The 13,860-nt window shown below is 40.9% G+C and overlaps 1 protein-coding gene across 3 annotated transcripts in view; it reads right to left on the reverse strand.

Moving 5' to 3' along the window:
- Positions 1–877: 877 nt before the first annotated feature.
- SLCO5A1 (solute carrier organic anion transporter family member 5A1) overlaps positions 878–13,860 on the reverse strand; it is a 127,300-nt gene continuing 114,317 nt past the window's right edge. For 2 of the 3 annotated variants that reach the window (XM_060128304.1, XM_060128303.1), the window contains 3 exons: positions 12,681–12,922; positions 10,541–10,605; positions 878–7,211 (listed from right to left, as the gene is read on the reverse strand). In XM_060128304.1, coding sequence (XP_059984287.1) covers positions 6,754–7,211; positions 10,541–10,605; positions 12,681–12,922 — 765 coding nt within the window. In that variant the 3' untranslated portion in view covers positions 878–6,753. The remainder of the gene's footprint in view (positions 7,212–10,540; positions 10,606–12,680; positions 12,923–13,860) is intronic. The other variant, XM_060128305.1, reaches the window with a different exon arrangement.

Below are 13,860 nucleotides of genomic sequence, written 5' to 3' on the forward strand. Positions count from 1 at the left end.
AGCCTTTAACTGCTTTGTTGATCAAGTTTTGATATTCACTCCTTTGGAAATCATTCTTTTTTAGGCTTGAGACTTTCCCTTGGGTTACCAATTTTATCCTTAACTTATCACGATCAACAGCGTGGCAAAGAAGAACACCCATCAAATGCCCACCATCTGCTCCCCGACACTCCCAGGATCCCAGCAGCTAGGCAGGAACATGGCACTAGTTCAGACTAATGCAGTTTGACATGTGTCACTTCCGGGCTGAGAAAGAGAAAAGGACTTTTGCTTTTCCCTGGGCTCTTTGCCTCAGCAACCAAAACCAACCCTGAATGGGGCAACTTCCAAGATGGGGAAGTCTCGTCGGTCTGGGTCCCTGAGGGACTCTGTGGAACAGACCCACACAGAAATGTCCCGTAAATGAGAAATAAACTTTTGTGCTATGAGGCCACTGAGATGTGGGGGTTGGCATGTTATTTAAGCGTAACTTAGCCTATCCTGACTAACACGAACCATATTCAAGGCATATAGTTCTGTAACCCCAAATTCTGTTTGAATTTACATAGGTAAGTGGTGAGATATTATTATTCTCTTTGCTAACTCAATGGAAAATGTGCTGCTGCAGACTTCTGAAACTATAGTCTTATCCCACGTGGGACACTTGGCTTCAAGGCAGTTATCAGTTACATAAGGAGTGCATGACTGCCATTTTCCAGAGTAAGCTGAGGCCCGTTTAATCCCAGTAAACCCCTGTGTCTTTATGGTGGGAGAAAACACTCACATCATTACTTCTTCAAACAACAAAAATCCTAAGAGACAAACTAATTTCAATCCAACACACTTTATTCTTTTTTTTTTTACTTTTTTTCTGAACTTTCAATGATCAAGTATTCAAGATGTTATAAACCAAGGTTTATTAGTACATTGACAATAGATTGCATTAAACACAGGAATTATACATCTTTCTCATTACCCTAAGAGGTCTCCAAATAAATATTCATTTTAAAAATCACAAAATCAAACTCCTTTACGCAACAACTCAAAACAGCCTTTCATCACAAGCACAGCCCTACACACAAAAACACACACGCTGAACACACACTCCACTAGGATCCTAATGCCAGTTTATTTGACACAGTATTACATTTCCTTTAACTAAAGAGTTAGAGGCTGACCTGCCTGTTTCATGTTTCTAAATTAATATTTGGGGTAGAGGTATGTATTTTAAGAAAAATGCCCACTATAATACCTTACCAATTATCCTTAGTTTTCATTTCTACATACAAACTTTAAACTTGTTTTGCTCACCCCTTTGGTTTAAAATGTCCCTGCAATTACTTTAGTTTTCAATAATATCTTCTCCTTCAATTTTACTATGTAACAGTATACCAGAAAAAGACAACACCTTCAAAACCTCAATATTAAAAACACCTTACATGGGCGTAAGGTTTTTTTGGAGAAGAAATAGGAAAAGATTATCTGAAATATATTTTCCCCTCTCTCTGAAATTCTTTGTAGCATCTGATTATTCTTGCTTAAATAAATATCAAAAGCGCTGAGTCTTCCGTAGAAAAGTATTCACCCTTACACTCCATTTTTGCAGTGTAAAGTCCATGGATTAACTGTAGTAACGAGAGTAATAAGCGCTTGTTTTCCGAGTAGTTCTTCAGATTTCCAAAAGCAAAGCACATGCCGCCCCTTATCAGTGAAATACTGTGAATTCAGTGGTGCATTGTTGCGGTGAGCATGCATCGTCAAATACTTTTAGCACCGAGGCATTTATTTTTTAATGTTGCAAAAGCAAATACCCAGGGAGGGTTTTCGTCATATCTGACCCTTCCTAGGGCTGAGTAAAAACGAAGTGCTTAAAATAACCTCTTCAAACATACACAGATCTGACTCCTATGTGGCAAGAAGTCTGGGACAGATCCCAGCAGCATCCTGGAAGGTAAGGAAAAGAGAGAAGACAGAAAAGATAAAGTGCGCGAGGCCACGAACTTCGCCTTACCAGCCATGGCACTCCCTTCCGTTCCATGAAAGAGGAAATGCCAATATGTGTGTGTAAAGGATATCTACCAGTCTGTATTAACAGAATTAGCAAAACTGCAGTCTAGGCAATTCTGGAATTATGCAGTATTTTGATATCTATCTGCTACTTAGACTACTCAGTATGCACCTATATATCAATAGTTACGTTCATATTTCTGTGCCACTTAGGATGTTTGAAGCGCACACGACGTCACAGAGTATAACTGGCTACCACTCCAGGCTTGGCCTCTCCTGCTGCTCCCGGGCACAACTAGAGAATCTCTGCAAATGCTTCAGGTCCATTCAAACTATGAAGCTTCTCTTCCCTTTGGTGCACTTGTAGTTGATACAAAACAGGCTCCAAAAAGAAACAGGCTCCAAGTCCACCAAACAATGCAAGCTGGAAATGCAGACTAAGGGAGAAGTGTCTTGATGGTTGGTAAAAAGGTAGGGCTGCCATTACCTTCTGCAGGTAAGCTGACATTTCTAGGCACAGATTCCTGTTTTTTCCTGCAGCTACTAATGGTACCAATCAGGAACAATGGGATTGTGGTTTGGTTTATAACATACAACACTTATCTGTTCACTGAACATGCAACACTTTGTATGTGTCCATTTAAAACTTTTATTAAGAAACTTAAAAGCTATAGTCACTTAAAAAAACTAATATAAACGTTAACATTCTGAAAGGGGGGGGGGAAGCATACACTTGAAATCCCCCAAACTCAGATTCAACAAATCTGAACTACCTTTCCTCATTAAGATTCCTTTCAGAAACTCTACTGAGACTCAATGTTAACATTAAAATTGGATTTGTTCTATATTAAATAGGAACTCTAAATAAATACTTGAGGTATGTTAGGACGAACAATTGTGAATATAAGACTTCGGTAAATAAATGTAAATTTACCTTGAAAATCAAAACATTAAATTTTGATGTTTCCTACAGATTTTTTTTTGTTTTACACAAGGAAATAATAATTACTCTTCAGAAACAGTAACACATCAAAAAATGAAATGCTTCACCTCACTATCTTATAGTCACATCTTACCTATGTTAACCAAAACTACTGTCCGGTGTTATGTAGTGTAAGAAGTGCACAATAGAGAAACATGTGTCTGAACCCTGACTTGGCCACTATGTACAATCCTAAACAAATCACATTAACTCTCTGAGCCTCAGTTTTCATGATCTGTGTTAAAAAAAGAAAAACAATAAAAATAGTTATCTTGCAAAGTTATTAAGAGGATTTAAATGCATGATGTATATTAAGTGCTTGACAAAAACACTCTGCCAATAGCCAACATTCAACAGATGCTAATTTGTTTCCTCTCTGCTGCTCCTTTCTTTCCCCTACCCTAGTTCTGAATGACTTTTGACTGTTTTCAAGAGTTACATCCACCTACAAAGGATATGGATTTCAAGCTACAGGAGATAACCAGAATAATGTGTACTAACCGTCCACTCCACCCCCTGGGGTTTCTAAATTAATAGGCTAGACTCAGGATATTATATTTGCATATTAAAGTCAAATAATACATTCATCTATAGAGTTTTTAAAAGAAGAAGGTGACCTTTCCAAAAAAATAAGTAAATAGAAGCCTAAGCTAACGGAGAGTGGCAATTAAACTTTTAACAGGAGTGGTGACTCTAAAGTAACACGACCAATTTATTATCAAGCATATAAGGACCTCATATATATATACAATTAAATGGTGTCATCTATCAAGTAGTCACTTCAGCTGACTATGTAATAGTCCAATGATGCCACCAGAACCCAAAGCATTTTGGGGACAACTCTTATTTGGTACATATTCCAAAATGTCAGTCCCCCAAGATTTTTACCACTTATTCTACATTCACCAACAACACAGTAATGATATACCTGCTATTCATAAGTACCAGATACTTGAGGAAGTACAATATTAACATTGTGGTATACAGTTCAGGCCAATTTCTTTGAATCATGGCCTAATCAACCCAAAGGATTTCACAGATTGGCAGATGGTAATTGGGTAAAATGGTGCCTGACAGGGAAATGGTGCTCAGTCAGCGATGGCTGAACTGGATGACTGTTCATGGTAGAGAAGGGGGAGGGGGGTCTCTAATTACACCTGATGAGTCCATCGTTTCAGGTCGTAGATTTCTAAGAGTAGCTCCTTTTCAAAATGTGCTACTAAGAAGAGAGAAATTCTGAGAGTGTTGGAACACACAATCTTAGTTACAAAAAAAAAAAAAAAAGTGCCAATCCCACTAAAATTCTCTCAGTGCAGTTTCTTAACCATCAGAGGAAAATTAAGAAAACACCTATTCCCAATCTACATATCTTTAGCTCCAACACAAAAGGAAACTTTCTCTTCTAAAGGATTAAAGATCTCCCACAAAGGATAAAGGGGATCACTAAGCCCCCAGAGTAGACAAGAAGACAGTCAGCAAAATTCTCTGAAGACCTTCAAACTACACCAAGTTGACCAGTTTGACAGACACAGTGTAATTACAGGCAACGGTGCTCCTCATGACTTAGCCGAACAAGTCTGCCCCGAGGGAAGTCCTTGTCACCTGGGACCACTGACTCCACCCCTTGTGGACATTATTTAGTCTAACAATGAGAACCCTCTCCATAAACTGCATGCAACCAAGAGAACCATTTGACCAATGACATTCCTAGGTAGAGAAGGAGACAACCTTGAACCCAGGAATATTCACACAACTCCACCTATGCAGCCATGGATGGAGGGCAAAAAGCCAGAATCATGGGTCAGTCTCATCCCTTCTGTGGAAGACTGTAAATCTGCCAAGGAAACCATTTCCCAAATTAGTCTTACAGAAGCATAGGCTCACTGGCAGACACCGTCCACAATCATATTGATATTTGTACGTTATAGTCCCTCCTAAGTCTGAGTTGTCATGATTCTTTTTCTGAGCAGCCAGATTCCATGAGTTAACTTGCTATCAGTCCACAGTGCCGTCAGGAGGCATCTACCCGAAGGACCATATAGAAAACATTCTGTGTGGCATCTAAATCAAAGTGATGTGCTGGGAGATACTGAAAAGGATGATGGATGTTGAACACCAAGGGCATTTGGGAACAGAAAAATCCTCTCTCAGAGTCACTTCAAAAAGGTTACAGTAGAAAGGAATTAAACGGAGGTATAAAATGATTCAGATAAGGTAGGATTCAGTACGACAGACCAGTTTATTTTACATAATTTTTAACCATTACTTGGGATCATAACCTAAATCCAGCTCACAGATCTCCCTCCTCCTGTGTTCAAGGTGATCTTCCTGATTAAATGACATCATTTCAGAGTGACTGCAGCAATTTTCTGCACATAAAAAAGAAAGCTACACATGGGCTAGTGCTTCCAGGTATATAACTAAAATGGTCAGGTGAGACTCAATCTTACTTCTGTGACATTTCTTTTTCCAACTATTTTGAGTGTCAAGGTTACAATCCTCAACAACCCTTATGTGGGCCCTTAAAAGCTAAAAGAGGGCTTCCCTGGTGGCGCAGTGGTTGAGAATCCGCCTGCCAATGCAGGGGACACAGGAGCCCTGGTCTGGGAAGATCCCACATGCCGCGGAGCAACTAAGCCCGTGCGCCACAACTACTGAGCCTGCGCTCTAGAGCCCGCGAGCCACAACTTCTGAGCCTGTGAGCCACAACTACTGAAGCCCGTGCGCCTAGAGCCCATGCTCCTCAACAAGAGAAGCCACCGCAGTGAGAAGCCCACACACCGCAACGAAGAGTAGCCCCCGCTCGTTGCCAACTAGAGAGAGCCCGCATGCAGCAACGAAGACCCAATGCAGCCGAAAATAAATAAATAAATTTATACTAAAAAACAAAAAACTAAAAGAATTTCTGCAGCAATTTTCTTTGGATGAGAAAGCCATCAGTTTCTTTCCTTATTATGCATCTCAAATGACAAGTTTCTAGCCATATTGTTTAGCACACGAGTGTTAAAACCCCTTATGAAAGAATCCTGAAGTTGATATTCAAGCTCTCAGGTTCATGATTCAGCAGCTTCTTTAACTCCTTTACGGTGGGGCAGATAGACTAAAAGAGAATGTGTCTTATGAAACGAAGTAGCTGTTCCCTTTTTCACGCTACGCTTAAGGTTCCTTTGAAGCATGTGAAAAGTTCTACCTGATTTTTAGCTCTGCTATGGCTTACAATGCTATTAACAGTACTTTAGGGAAAGTTTCGCTTCCTAATTTCAGAACCGTATCTGCTTTAGTCTCTGACACCAAAAGTAACAGGCTGCACTTACAGTTTCCCAATCAAATTGCATAGTTGAGGCAAATTCATTTGTGCTTTGTAGCAGGACTCACAGTAGGTGTTCACATCTAAACTCTTTGCTTTGTCAATGCAAAATCATGGTCAAGCTCACCCTTGTTCAGAGCGCACGCTAATGATACGCACCGCCATCACACTTCCCATGATTGTGTTAGTCGTGCACCCAGCCTTATACCACATTGGAGCATTAGCGTCAAAATTAACTCAGAAATGGTAACAAATCTATCTAAACTCCTTCTTCTTGGAGAGAAGGGGGGAAAGGCTCAGTCTTATTGAGGTATCCAGCCCTCAATCAACAGTGGCTGTGTATACTGAGTTTTGTTGGTTTGAGGATTGTGTCTTTAAAGGTTAAAAAAAGAAAGAAAAGAAGGCACGGGTGTTTCTCGAGTCACCATATTCAACTCAACCAACAAAAGTCTTCCATTTTCAAGCTTCAGAAGGGAGGCTACATGGCAGCAGGGCTTTCTTCCAGCCCCTGGTCTGGGGAGGAACTTATTGCTTCTAGGAAGGGCCCCGGATAGGTCTGTGCTGTGTACTGGATCCCTTTTTGCAGACCAGTCTCTTCGTGGAATTCTCCCTGGGTGCTGAAAGCTGGGCAGGATCTAGTCCGGACAGACTTATCGGCACTGTCGGTGTGGCCCACCGTCTCACTCACGGTGCTCAGTGGGAATTCCCTCCACCTCTGCCTCTGTAGCTCTTCCTCCTTGTATTTGATGGAGTACCAGGCCAAAAAAATAAAAATGAAGCCAACAAGTTTGAGGCCAGCTGCCAAACCAAAATAGACAAAACGAAATGATGTGACATTGTACTCCCAGCAAGAGCCCTGCACGCCACACTCCTGTTGCCACAGCATGCAGGTGGTGTCAATAACTGCTCCAAAGTAAATTGGAGTAGGAATGTATGCTAGAGTTGTCGGAGAAAAAGAAAAAGGAAAATAGTTAGCACATCTTATAAGAGGAAACAGATCTGTAAATTAACAGGATGCTTGTTCGCTCTAAAAACCAGTTGAAGGGAGTGGTTTTCTTGTGTTACTTGATTTTTTGTAAATATGTACCACATCTTGTCATAATATTCTTATCATAGAAATCCTCACTAACTTGTAAATACTTTAAATCTTCTAGTTTGCAACTAAGTCAGAATGTGTTTTGGTTTTTAGGCATTTTATGATATTTATTTTAAAATTTATTATTATTTATTATAGTTGACATATTATGATATAAAATGTCTAAAAAGCATGAACACATCTTTAGACATAAAAATTTCTATTCATACAAATGCAATGAGGGAGGGGAGCTCCCTGGCGTTCCAGTGGTTAGGACTCGGGGCTTTCACTGCCGTAGCCCCAGGGTTCAATCCCTGGTGTGGGACCTAAGATCCCACAGCCTCTCTGCCCAGCCGAGAAAAAAAAGAAATGCAATTAGGGAATCCTTTTCAACTTAAAAAATCCGATTTTGTTATGAAGTACACAACTGGCCATATTAGAACCCTTTATGATCCACAAACATTCAGTACACTTAGATCTTGTGGGTTGGGTTCCAGCCTTGGATGCAGGAAGAGTATCAGGCAAGCACTGTGCCCTGTAAGTCGGAAACCACATCAAATGGCTCCTGGAGTATGGAAATAAATAAGGCATAATATTCATCTTCACAGCTTATGCAGCACCTGTGAGGAGTAGCAGCTTCACTATTTGGGCTACGATGTAGACATTTCTTTACTCCCATAAGGAAAAATGTCTACCCAAGTAGACCTCCTTCATTACATGCTACCCCCTTTGCTGAAATGTATCCCCATTCCCAACTTGTTCACCTTGCAAATATCTACTCCCCCTTTAAATTCCTGACTCATTCAGATGCTACCATATTACCATTGCATTTTGTGTACACCTCCATTTTGTCCACTATCACCCAGTATTTAAACTATTTGTAAGTCTGTCGCCCATAAGCTCCTCGATGGCGGGGACCATGCCTTTTATTCTTCACATCCCAAGGACCTATCAGGACAGCCCATGGATCCTCAATAAGAGTTTATAAAAGGAAATGATGAATGGAAGGAAAGGAAGAAGAAGAGAGAGAAGGGAGGAAGGGATGGAGGAGGGGAAGAAGGGGGAGAGGACAGGTGGGTTAATAGCCCAGGAGGCTGCGAGTGGTACATTTTTATCTTTTGGCTGCACCACACAGCATGTGGGATCTTAATTCCCTGACCAGGGATCGAACCCGACCCCTCTGCATTGGCAGCACGGAGTCTTAACCACTGGACCGCCAGGGAAGTCCCCCAAGTGATACATTTTTAAATACGCCGTATTCATTTAAAAGGAGATATGGTCACTACAACTGAAATGTAACATTATTGGGCTGGGCAAAATAGATGAAGTGGATTAAGAGGTACAAAACTTAAATCATAAATAAGTCACAGGGATGTAATACACAGCATAAGGGCTACGGTCAATAATATTGCAATAATGTTGTATGGGGATAGATGGTTACTGGACTTATCATCGTGATCATGTCGTAATGTTTGCAAATGTCAAATTGTTATGTAGTACACTGGAAACTAACATAATATTGCACATCAACTATGTTTCACTTTTCAAAAATTTAACATCATTGAAATACCTGAAACTCTCTTTTTGCTTTGGCACTTGGGGAAATGGAAAGTGGCTGGTTGGCCTAACTATACTTTTTCATAATCAGTGGAACTTAAGGTAAGGTTGAATTAAATAATAAATGCCTGATATGTTTGTTCTCCCTCCACTAATTCCTTACGCTGTGGTGTGCATCTCTTGACTTATTCCGCATCCCTATGAAATCACCCAAGCCCCTGGCATCAGAGACAGGCCAAGCAAAAAGGAGGAACTACTTTTTTCTTTTCTTATTCAACTACCCCTTTGCTAAACAAATTTCCTTCTTTGAAAATAACTTTTTTGTTTTCAACGCGAAGTATAAGGCAAACTTCTTAACTAAATCAAAGAATGTCAGTCGTTCCTTGAACCAGCATTCTTTGGAAAACGGTGCTTTCATGTTACCAAAAAATTAAGCCGTCCAGGGAGTTCTCTGGCGGTCCAGTGGTTAGGACTTGGTGCTTTCACTGCCATGGCGGGGGTTCAATCCCTGGTCGGGGAACTAAGATACCAGAAGCCGTGTGGCACGGCGCCCCCTCCGCAAAATAAGTAAAATTAAAATCTGATATTTAAAAAAAAAAAAAGTCACCTAATTCAAAGCAACCAGAAGCCTTTGATGCCCACTGACAAGTCCTCACTCTAAGTCTGGGCCGTCGAGCACAACATGAGACAAAATGAGAATTTCAGAGCACATTCATGTTGTCAAGGGCCAGATGATTTTTAAGGGTTTAAAATGTTTCATCCTTCAAGATTGAAATGAGCAGCTTGAATCAAAGAAGTAATTTTTTGTGCTGTGGACAATGATACTGATTACTGGGGAAAATAACAGCTGAAGAAGATGACAGACTGCCACTTAAGACAGAAAAAATATGCCTGACGATGAGGAAGTCATATAAAAATACATTGAAATCCATCAAAGGAATGGGCCACTTCACACGCTGTTTCCCAGTCACTGTCCCAAGACATCACAAGTGATGCGGTGTTTGTAAAAATCAGAAGGGTATTCTTCATGTCCAAATAAACTCTGGGACTTACCCCATTGACATAGCGCTAACGAGCTTCTTTTGTTAATAAGCAAAACCTAGTCCTTATATATCAGTTTGGAAAACTTTCTTTTTTTTTTTTTTTTTTGTAGAATTTTTAATCTCTTTTCCTCAGGAAACTTGATTGGTATACTCTTTACCCAGCCCAATAAAATGACTGGAAAGAAGTAAGGAATTGAAGTTTTCACACACACAAAAAAAATGAGCACCAATTCCCATCACTTTCATGTTACAAAGGCACAAAAGGGACCAAAAAAACAGGATCATAAGCCCGTAACAATTTCTTGGTTCAAGATTTCTTACTCTACAAAACTCTGGGGAATTTAGCCCAAGTTTACGTTCACAGTGAAAGAGAAACGGATCTAAAGTCAGTTTTGTTTTCTTTCATCAGTGACAGAATTGGTCAGCTTTTAGTCCAAGTCAGGAAATGAGGAAGTTGTGCTTCGCCACTAACCTGTGAAATCCTAGCTACTATGAATGGTAACAAATGACTTGCCATTTTTAAAGGACAGTGGAAATTTGCCATCTACAAAGAGGAACAGAGAGGCACTCTTGGAAATACAGGAACATACCAAGTGTTCGCAATAAAACAAACTGCATTCCCAGGGCAAAAGGTCTCTCTTCATCTTCTACGGACCTACGAAGAAGGTAAAGAAAGAAATGTTTTAGAATAACGGCCTGAGGAAAATGAATGTCAAATCAAGCTTGCTTAGCGGCAGAGCCAGGGACCAAACATGCTGGGCCAAAATACTGAATTCGCTAGAATTTATTAACAATAGCAGAACAAGACCGATTATGGCTAAATCACCGAATAACGGTCTCCCCGGTGAGACTGCAGAGAAACTCCGATTAACTCTACTTTTTGTGTAAATAACGGTGGCAGGACAAAGGTTCAGAGCTGAAGGTATAGAAGGTGAAGGTACAGAAGTGGCTCTAACTGAGTTTGCTGAAGGTACAGAAGTGGCTCTGAGTTTGCAAAATCAATTCTGTTAAAAAAAATTATATATATATATATATATATATATATATATAATTTTATTCTAACTATTGCATTCTTTTTCTCTGTTTGCCTGCACTTCCCAGAATGGTAGGTGTGTACACTGAACATGACTCCTGTAATTTCTCAAGTATAGAGAAAACAGGTTTTTTTAAAAAATGGTCCCAAAATGTGTAGGAAACAAGTCAAAAGTTAGAAAAAGAATGAACCTTCCCCAGTCACCTCACATTCTCTTCTTTTCCTAAAACTTATGCTCCAAGTAATTCCCACATGGCAGGAAGATTGGAGTCTATTGATTTTGTAATTAGTAAAGATTAAAGGGCTCCTTTTCTCAAGTTTTGGGTTAGAGGCCAACTGGTGATCTGCCATGTTTGAACATTATAAAATGGGCAGCCCTTATCTGGGTTATTTAACATCTCTTGTAGAATTAAAGTTCAAAGTGTTACATTATTAATGATTCACATTTTTTCATGACGAAGTACTTTATCCTTTCTATCCCATACACATAGGGTTCTCAGTATATAATGTAAAATTCCCAAGGACCAGCATGTTTGTCCTCTTTTCCGCTAATTTCTTTATTTTCTCATAGCAATTTCCCCAGTGTGGAACACATTTTTGTTACTCCGTAAGTATCTGCTGATGGAGGAATTGACTGAGTCAACCATTGGGACCAATGGGACTTTCGTGTGCTGTTATCTATCAAGGAATGCATAGGCTGAACATCGTCTAACTCAGCATCCCATAGAAGGGAAGTCAGAACATGCAGAAAAAGCATGGGAGCAGCCCAACTGCCCTGCTAAGAATGACGTCTCAGCAGATGCATCCCACCAGGTGCCCAGCATTGTGGGGTACTGAGGAACCAGGGAGGACATAAAAGGGAGAATAGAGACTGACACCCCTCACTCCCTCATCATCCTGCATCCCAGCCCCCCTAAGGCTGCTGTGGGCATGCTTTTGTTTCTTCACCACGCTGCCCCCTTCCTTCCTTGGTCCACTGCAGTCTTTACTGCGAATACCAAAACTCTGATCCGAATGTGCTGGTGTCAGCATTTTAAATAGGGCTTCCATTCAGGTAACTTTCACATTCTCTCTTAGAAGCCAAACAACACGAACAGGATATGTAACACAGCAAAGAAAGCACAGCATGAACAACTTAATAAATACGTTTCCGGGTCTGCCCTTTCCTTGATTCGATGTCAAAATTTTATGACAGTGAAATTTATTAAAGCAGCATTTGGAACTGCAAGACCAGCAGCAATGGCACAGATCCTGGAGTATTAACCATCTACAGCGTTGGAGATAATATTCTTCGCTATGTGCACAATTTAGCAACTTCCCCAAATGACTTGCCGCCTCCTCTAGGGCCAGGTTTCTTGTAGCTACAACGGTCACGGCTTTCAGTTCCTGAACTTGAACCTTTTAGGGTAGAGACTTCAGGGACCAAAGGCACCCAAAATAAGTTTCCCTGACCTATAGGGAGAGAACGCATCTGAATAAAGAAAGTTCGGAAGTATGAAATGTTACCATCTTCCTTTCCTTTCCCGACATGGGAAAACTCCCTTCTCTTAAGTTCACCAGGGAAATGTCTGAGCACTTTCCTGCACAATCTCACGTTGCTTTCCTCTCTGTGTTACCACATCAGCCCCCAGTCTGGACCAGGAATTCTGGCAACTCTGAGTGTATAACCCACCCTAGACGTTGAATGCTGTCCTCACCTGAGAGTTACTATGATGGCTGATGGCTGGGCACATGCTGTGATGAAGGTCACTATGAACAGAAAAACTAAGAACGGGATGAGGGTGTTACAGCTCCGTTTACACTTCCCCGACACAGCATAGCCGTTCTCATTGAGATACGTTTTGACAATAACCACGCGGACCTGGCTGCGCTGCCCCACTGTGGGAGGCGTGATCACTTGGCGGCTTTGGACACAGGTGCACTCTGTGTAATTCCGTATCTAAGTGATAACAGAGATCAGTTGGACGCTAAGCGAAATTCAGCATAGGAATAGTCAGACAAAGTTAAAATGCTCTAAAATCACTCTAGCATTTAAAAAGACGCAGAATATTTCATTGAAAGTATCTTCTGGGAGTTCCCTGGTGGCCTCGTGGTTAGGATTCCAGGCTTTCACTGCCATGGCCCGGGTTCAATCCCTGGTTGGGGAGCTGAGATCCCACAAGCCTCACAGAGCGGCCAAAAAGAAAAAGAAAGAAAAGAAAATATCTTCCTTGTTTTAACAGTCAGGATCCAAAGAGTGCATCTAACAACATCAAAATCTGCTGGTCAAGATTGTTTAAACCTAAACTTTGAGAAGAAGTTTTCAGCATTCAGTTCTGTACCATTCACATCCCATATGCTCATTCGGGGTCACAGTCATATGCTGTTTCCATGGCTGTTTAATTCTTGGGCTCTCCAATTAAAGAAGTCCTTCAAAAACAGGAACTAAGCCTTATTTTTATCTGTGCTCACCAGAGTGCCTAGCATAACCCTGAACACAGTGTAGGACCTAAAGTAAACGTCTGTTAAATAAATACAGAGAATTCATAACGCAACCGTGATGACTTCAGCGTCTGTAATAGTGAACATATCATTGGCTGTTTCATTTGAAACCAGCTAATGCAAGGGACTAAAAACGTGTTTCAAACAAAACAGCCAATTAACCTTTCCCGCCTATTATGCTGCTGTTATTGAATGGACCTCAGATGAATTCACTGTCATTGTGACCTGTTGACCCCCTAGAGAAGCAGGAGGAACAAATGGGCCACTGTTTGACTGCCTGTGCTCCAAGGACTGTGGGCCTCTTTGTAAGAATGATGGCTGACCCGGGGATATGATCCCCAAGGAGCCCATGTTCTCCCCACTCCCCTGAAGAGAGTTTTGAAGCCTCAGGTTATT

Source organism: Lagenorhynchus albirostris, chromosome 17 (genome assembly GCF_949774975.1).
Source record: "Lagenorhynchus albirostris chromosome 17, mLagAlb1.1, whole genome shotgun sequence".
Lineage (NCBI taxonomy): Eukaryota > Metazoa > Chordata > Mammalia > Artiodactyla > Delphinidae > Lagenorhynchus > Lagenorhynchus albirostris.